At 43.2% G+C, this 8,164-nt stretch overlaps 1 protein-coding gene across 2 annotated transcripts in view; it reads right to left on the minus strand.

The window, feature by feature from the left end:
• The window catches only part of LOC123957884 (TBC1 domain family member 9B), a 28,989-nt gene that overhangs the window by 14,055 nt on the left and 6,770 nt on the right, over positions 1 to 8,164 (minus strand). For both annotated transcript variants that reach the window (XM_046030978.1, XM_046030977.1), the window contains exons 5-10: positions 6,537 to 6,795; positions 6,082 to 6,289; positions 4,804 to 5,001; positions 4,443 to 4,583; positions 1,822 to 1,972; positions 1,528 to 1,742 (exon numbers count right to left, since the gene is read on the minus strand). In XM_046030978.1, the coding sequence (XP_045886934.1) occupies positions 1,528 to 1,742; positions 1,822 to 1,972; positions 4,443 to 4,583; positions 4,804 to 5,001; positions 6,082 to 6,289; positions 6,537 to 6,795 (1,172 nt within the window). The remainder of the gene's footprint in view (positions 1 to 1,527; positions 1,743 to 1,821; positions 1,973 to 4,442; positions 4,584 to 4,803; positions 5,002 to 6,081; positions 6,290 to 6,536; positions 6,796 to 8,164) is intronic.

Raw genomic sequence — 8,164 nt, forward strand, 5'->3', positions numbered from 1 at the left:
AGGTGCTGGAGGATGTAGTGAAGGGCCGTGTTTACTGCATCATCTACAGACCTGTTGGCTCTGTAGGCGAACTGCAGGGGGTCCAGGAGTGGGTCTGTGATGGATTTAAGGTGGGACAACAGAAGACGGTCAAAGGACTTCATGACCACAGAGGTCAGGGCGACAGTAAAACTGGCAAGGTGTGAGTTGTTCATTTAGGTGTGCAGCTGGTGATCTGTCTGAAGCCTCTCCAGACAGAAGCAGAGTCATTCCTTGAGAACTGGTGTTGTAGTTGTTTAGCATCTCGCACCGCCTTGCTAAACCTGTACTTTGACTCCTTAAACCTGGCCCGGTCTCCCCTCCTAAACACCTCTTCCTTTTCCAACCTCAGCTGTCTGAGCTTAGCTGTGAACCAGGGTTTGTCATTGTTATAACTCACCCTGGTTCGTGTTGTCCTCACAGAAGCTGATGTAGGACGTCACAGCCTCTGTAAACTCATCCAGATTGTTGGTAGCAGTCCTGATAACATCCCAGTCAGTGCAGTCCAAGCATGCCTGAAGATCCTCTCCAGCAGAGGTCACTAATAGGCGGACTGCGGTCCGGAAGCGGACCCAGCCGCTGTCCTCTCCGGACCGCCGACCTACAGAGTGTTTCTATTTTAACCTGCGCAGCTTTTCTAGCATTTACTGTACTGGCTTAGCGGCCCGAGTCCGAGACGTTTTGGAAACACACGAATTGAGGAGACGAAAGGGAATTGAAAGAGATTTCACATGGCTTTTAATCAAGAATGTTCCTCCCACGGGCAGTTCAAAACCAGAATATCTCATAGATCTCCGATGCCAGCTGGCAGGACAAACTAGAGCTCACGTTTCTCACTGAACAAGAGAAAGTAGGAAAGTGGTAGCTCTGTAAGAGGGAATGAAAGAGAAGAGGAGGCATGACAGCTGTTCACTTCACACTCAAGCTACACTTTTTATTTTAATTTTTTCTAAAAATTAGGCACTTTATTTTAGTTTACTTAAATTTAGAATTTATTATTAGAGTAGTTATTATTTATTATCCCTCCAGTTTGATGTGAAAACTGATATTATTTGATTTGACAGTCGGTTGTTGACTAAAAACATACGTTGATACAACTATAGTAGGGTAGTCGTTTTGATGTATCAGACCTTTGCTTCGGGAAATTTTCTCTAACTGGACCTCTTTGATTCTAACTGAATACCCCTGCTCTACAGCTTCACTGGTCCACTTCTTTGATGTCCTCACTACAGGTTTACAGAGTTTTAATTTCTGTCTGTAAGCAGGAATCAGGTGGACCATCACGTGATCAGTGTCCCAGTGGGGCGAGTGTAACGGCGTGATAGGCACTGCTGACTGTGGGGTGGCAGTGATCCAAAGTGTTCCCCTCTCAGCGCCATCTTGGATAGAAGATTTCAATTCAATTTTATTTATATACCGCCAAATCACAACAGTTATCTCAGAGCTTTTCATAAAAGAGCAGGTCTAGACCGTACTCTGTGATGATATATATTATGTTGTATTTTGTACCTGACAGTATCCGATGCCGGGATTGCGGTGGGCATAGGCAGTGAGGACGCGGCGCAGTGCGGCGATGCCCATATCGTTCTGGAAGGCTCGGTGCTCGGGCATGGAGCGGTGAAGGTCGCGCTCGATCTCCTCGGTAGCCAATGAACACAACCCCATGGCCTGCTCCACCAGGTCGCCATAGTAACCAGGGTGGGTCGCCATCTCGTTCTGCGCTCCTGGATGGAAAGGTGTACAGGTGAATACATGATGTTCATTCTACCTGTGGAGGGAGGGAGGAACTGGACCAAGACTGACCAGAGAACAGTAGCCACAGCTCTCCTCTCAGGCGCTCTGGGATCCCGTTGAGGACGAGTTCTCTGGTTCTGGAGGTTCGGTACATGCAGACACCTCGACCAAACTCGGAGAAATGGATGTTCCAGGCTTCCTCCTTCATCTTCTCCTTCATCTGCAGGAGGGAGGAGGTGAAAGAGGATTACTTCTGACACAGGAACACTGAACTGGAGCTTCATCTCTAACACATGAACTTGTTAGTCAGCCCCAGTCTACGGTCTTCAAACTAAGAAACACTGGATCAAGCAAGTTCAGATCCACAGAGAACCCTTTTTATATACAGTCTATGAACCCTTTATATATATATACAGTCCATGAGAGAACCCTTTTTATATATAGTCCATGAGAGAACCCTTTTTATATACAGTCCATGAGAGAACCCTTTTTATATACAGTCAATGAGAGAACCCTTTTTATATACAGTCTATGAACCCTTTATATATATATACAGTCCATGAGAGAACCCTTTTTATATACAGTCTATGAACCCTTTATATATATATACAGTCCATGAGAGAACCCTTTTTATATATAGTCCATGAGAGAACCCTTTTTATATATAGTCCATGAGAGAACCCTTTTTATATACAGTCCATGAGAGAACCCTTTTTATATACAGTCTATGAGAGAACCCTTTTTATATACAGGCTATGAGAGAACCCTTTTATATATAGTCAATGAGAGAACCCTTTTTATATATAGTCAATGAGAGAACTCTTTTTATATACAGTCCATGAGAGAACCCTTTTTATATACAGTCTATGAGAGAACCCTTTTTATATACAGTCAATGAGAGAACTCTTTTTATATACAGTCCATGAGAGAACCCTTTTTATATACAGTCAATGAGAGAACTCTTTTTATATACAGGCTATGAGAGAACTCTTTTTATATACAGTCTATGAGAGAACTCTTTTTATATACAGTCTATGAGAGAACCCTTTTTATATATAGTCAATGAGAGAACTCTTTTTATATACAGTCTATGAGAGAACCCTTTTTATATACAGGCTATGAGAGAACTCTTTTTATATACAGTCTATGAGAGAACCCTTTTTATATACAGTCTATGAGAGAACTCTTTTTATATACAGGCTATGAGAGAACTCTTTTTATATACAGTCTATGAGAGAACCCTTTTTATATACAGTCTATGAGAGAACCCTTTTTATATACAGTCAATGAGAGAACCCTTTTTATATACAGGCTATGAGAGAACTCTTTTTATATACAGTCTATGAGAGAACCCTTTTTATATACAGTCCATGAGAGAACTCTTTTTATATACAGGCTATGAACCCTTTTTATGTACAGTCTATGAACCCTTTTTATATATACTCAATGAGAGAACCCTTTTTATATACAGTCTATGAACCCTTTTTATATACAGTCCATGAGAGAACCCTTTTTATATATAGTCAATGAGAGAACTCTTTTTATATACAGTCTATGAACCCTTTTTATATACAGTCTATGAACCCTTTTTATATACAGTCTATGAGAGAACTCTTTTTATATACAGTCTATGAACCCTTTTTATATATACTCAATGAGAGAACCCTTTTTATATACAGTCTATGAACCCTTTTTATATACAGTCCATGAGAGAACCCTTTTTATATATAGTCAATGAGAGAACTCTTTTTATATACAGTCTATGAACCCTTTTTATATACAGTCTATGAACCCTTTTTATATACAGTCTATGAGAGAACCCTTTTTATATACAGTCTATGAGAGAACCCTTTTTATATATAGTCAATGAGAGAACCCTTTTTATATACAGTCTATGAACCCTTTTTATATATACTCAATGAGAGAACCCTTTTTATATACAGTCTATGAACCCTTTTTATATACAGTCCATGAGAGAACCCTTTTTATATATAGTCAATGAGAGAACTCTTTTTATATACAGTCTATGAACCCTTTTTATATACAGTCTATGAACCCTTTTTATATACAGTCTATGAGAGAACCCTTTTTATATACAGTCTATGAGAGAACCCTTTTTATATACAGTCTATGAGAGAACCCTTTTTATATACAGTCTATGAGAGAACCCTTTTTATATACAGGCTATGAGAGAACCCTTTTTATATACAGGCTATGAGAGAACTCTTTTTATATACAGTCTATGAGAGAACTCTTTATATACAGGCTATGAGAGAACTCTTTTTATATACAGTCTATGAGAGAACTCTTTATATACAGGCTATGAGAGAACCCTTTTCATATAGTCTATGAAAGACCAACACATCAGTCTTGTACAATGACTTACCAATCAGTGTCTGCTGCAACTCCTCAGTATCTAACGGTACTCCTCAGTATCTAACGGTACTCCTCAGTATCTAACGGTACTCCTCAGTATCTAACAGTACTGGTGCTCATCAGTAATGGTACCAGTTCTCCTCAGTGTCTGTACACAGTACTAGTTGTTGAACTTATTTGTGCTGGTCCTTGTGTTAGGACTGGCCATTGGGTGCCAGGTGCACTGGAGTGTTTCAGTCAGTACCTGTACTCCATTATATCTAACAGTACTTATCCAACTTAGCATCTAAAAAGGAGTGTGGAATTGAACTCACGGCCTTGGGTCCAAGATCCTCCGGTGCATCTCGGTGGTAGAGCTGCAGCAGACCCTGGCTGGCTGTGGGCAGACCGGTGTGGTAATGACGCCCCCTTTGGACGGACTCTGCAGTCGAGGACGAGGGGGTTCCGGAGGACCCCTGAGGACATGAAACACACATCACAATAATACAAGTGAAACTAGGTCCCTGTGAGGGTTCTTCTTCCTGGAGCCTGCCGACACTCAGCACTGAGGAATATAATCTGCTGCTCAGACACATGGCAGCAGTTTAACTGCACACTTTCAGACACTTTTCAGATGCTGTTTTTCATGAATGATTTTGGTCGTAGCAGATCAGGACCTCTACATGAGTGACGCACCGAGTGACCTATCAGAGACAGCGGGCTGGTGTCGCCCCATGAGCTGTCGGGCGTTCGCTGCAAGAAGTCAGAGATGCGTTGGACCAGGAAGTCTCTGTCTTTCAGGTTGGCAAACAGGAAGTTCATCTTGTTCTTTGTGCTGATGGAGACGGGACACGGTAGGACGCTGCTGCTGTCCGCCTTCTCCACGATGGACACCTGAGGAGCAGAGCATGATGGGTAAAAAGTGCTGTAATGAGCACAATAAGAAATACAATCTGTTCACTTGGTTTACCGTGTCTCATCTTGTTTAGCTGCACAAGCAGATTTTAAAACATGGAGGGTCTGTCGGGGTTTCAGGGTGGACGACCCAAATGTTTAAATGATCTTTTCACTAAATACCGGTGAGGTTTTTATGTGTTGTTGATTAGACTCACTCCTTTGTTGCTTTGAAGACTGACGCAATTTAAAACTTTTCTGAACAGGCAGAGCTGACCAGGTTTTCGTTAGTTTGCTCGGCTGTGCAGTGAGGAAACCTCCCCAAGACGTGCTGGCGACAGACGCTAGCCCACATGGGTTTTAGCCTCCTTGTTAGCACGTCTGCCTCCCATACCCGAGTCAGGACTGTGCAGTACAACATCAGGCCGGTTACTCAGGCTTTGTGGATTTACTGGGAACACTCCACCCTCCCAGCCCCCCTGAACTACACACCAGTAGCTCTGTCACTTTGCAGTATTGTTGGAGAGTACCTACAATTTAAAAGTAGACTACATAAACAAACTTCATGGCATTTCTCATTGGTTTGTCTCAAGTGTTAATTTAAATAGTTTTTATTTCATGTAGGGAGCGCGAATATTCAGGGTCTCCCCCAGCTCTGTGCTGAAGAGTGACCCTCAGTTCATGAAATCTATCAATGACATTGACAGAAACATGGTGTCTCAAGATCTACTCACTCACTTTCCTGCAGGACTTAATGAAGTCCTGGTCCAGAGAGACGCTGTGCACATTTACCCACGAGGCACAGCAACATGACTTCATTCATTATTTAAATCTCTGAGTCAGGATCTAATGTTAATAATGATCTATGTTCTTCCACAGATCCTAAAGGTCTCACACAGTCCAGGTTCATATATAAGCCAATAAGACGCCTGGGAGGGACTGACCGGGTTTCTGTAATCTGACTTCTACAGACGCTCTGATGTTTAGAGATGTTTCACATGTTGGTTCTGCTCTGACGACATGTTTAACTGACGGCTCCGAATCAAAGCTTGAAGGGGGGGTTCTGACCTGGCTTCATACCTCTCTGAGTGGGATGATGAGCTGACACAGGTCTTCTTCTCTGCTGTTAAAACAGATGTAGTTATTGGAGATGAACAGCTGTCCGACCACGTGCATCTTAGCGAACGGCGTCCACAGCGTGCAGTCCGTGTGTCCGTCCAGACGCTCGTCCTGGGTCAGCCGGAACATCGTCCTGTACCGTTCATTCTTCGCCCGCGCATCCAAATCCCTGCAGCAACACCACAGATGGTAAACAGCTGATTAGGTCAAAGGTCAACGACAGAGTTAGTTCAGGTGCACAATATGAAGCTGCATCATCAACAGCATCACTGCTTTGGTTTTGTCTGTGTGTATTTCTATACATGTTTGTTATGTGGTGTACATGCATGTACTGAAAGCCCCGTGGTATCGAACATTTAAACCGTCTGAAACAGGATCTCTGGGTTCAGGTGCATAGACTTTGGACAGAGTGAGACCTCTTGAGCGCAGAGACGTTCTTCAGGGTCTTGCAGGGTTTGGGCAGCGAGCGGTCGGCAGCAAACGCCTCGTTGTCCAGAATCTGCCGCATGGCGATGTTGGCAAGCTGCTCCATCAGCTTGAAGGTGTCGTTGATGTTGAGGAACATGGAGAAGAAATGTTCGGTGTCACGTGTGCTGACACGAACGCTCTCCGGAAACAACAGGGTGGCGTTCTTCTCCAGCTGGGTCACCTCCGTCCACTGCACCACCAGGGTTACTGGGGGGGGGGGAGGGGGGGGTAAAGAAAATAAAGCATGAAAGAATGGAGCGCTGCGACTTCTACTTTCCAAATATTATATTTTTAAAGAATTATTCAAAAGTAACTTAAAACAGGACAGCCGGACCTCAGAAGTACTGCAGAAGTAACTTCGGGTAACTACAGAAGTACCTTCGAGTAACTACAGAAGTACCTTCGGGTAACTGCAGAAGTAACTTTTAACTGCAGAAGTACCCTCGAGTAACTACAGAAGTACCTTCAGGTAACTGCAGAAGTACCTTCGAGTAACTACAGAAGTACCGTCTAACTGCAGAAGTGCCTTAGGGTAACTGCAGAAGTACCTAAGGGTAACTGCAGAAGTACCTAAGGGTAACTGCAGAAGTACCTTCTAACTGCAGAAGTACCTAAGGGTAACTGCAGAAGTACCTAAGGGTAACTGCAGAAGTACCTTCGAGTAACTGCAGAAGTACCTAAGGGTAACTGCAGAAGTACCTAAGGGTAACTGCAGAAGTACCTAAGGGTAACTGCAGAAGTACCTAAGGGTAACTGCAGAAGTACCTAAGGGTAACTGCAGAAGTACCTAAGGGTAACTGCAGAAGTACCTTCGAGTAACTGCAGAAGTACCTAAGGGTAACTGCAGAAGTACCTTCGAGTAACTGCAGAAGTACCTAAGGGTAACTGCAGAAGTACCTAAGGGTAACTGCAGAAGTACCTAAGGGTAACTGCAGAAGTACCTTCGAGTAACTGCAGAAGTACCTAAGGGTAACTGCAGAAGTACCTAAGGGTAACTGCAGAAGTACCTAAGGGTAACTGCAGAAGTACCTTCGAGTAACTGCAGAAGTACCTAAGGGTAACTGCAGAAGTACCTTAGGGTAACTGCAGAAGTACCTTCTAATTGCAGAAGTACCTAAGGGTAACTGCAGAAGTAACTTCTAACTGCAGAAGTACCTTCTAACTGCAGAAGTACCTTCGAGTAACTGCAGAAGTACCTAAGGGTAACTGCAGAAGTACCTTAGGGTAACTGCAGAAGTACCTAAGGGTAACTGCAGAAGTACCTTAGGGTAACTACAGAAGTACCTTCTAACTGCAGAAGTACCTTCGAGTAACTACAGAAGTACCTTCTAATTGCAGAAGTACCTTCGAGTAACTACAGAAGTACCTTCTAATTGCAGAAGTACCTTAGGGTAACTGCAGAAGTACCTTAGGGTAACTACAGAAGTACCTTCTAACTGCAGAAGTACCTTCTAACTACAGAAGTACCTTCTAATTGCAGAAGTACCTTCGAGTAACTACAGAAGTACCTTCTAATTGCAGAAGTACCTAAGGGTAACTGCAGAAGTACCTTCTAATTGCAGAAGTACCTAAGGGT

Source organism: Micropterus dolomieu, linkage group LG19, assembly GCF_021292245.1.
Source record: "Micropterus dolomieu isolate WLL.071019.BEF.003 ecotype Adirondacks linkage group LG19, ASM2129224v1, whole genome shotgun sequence".
NCBI classification, from domain to species: domain Eukaryota; kingdom Metazoa; phylum Chordata; class Actinopteri; order Centrarchiformes; family Centrarchidae; genus Micropterus; species Micropterus dolomieu.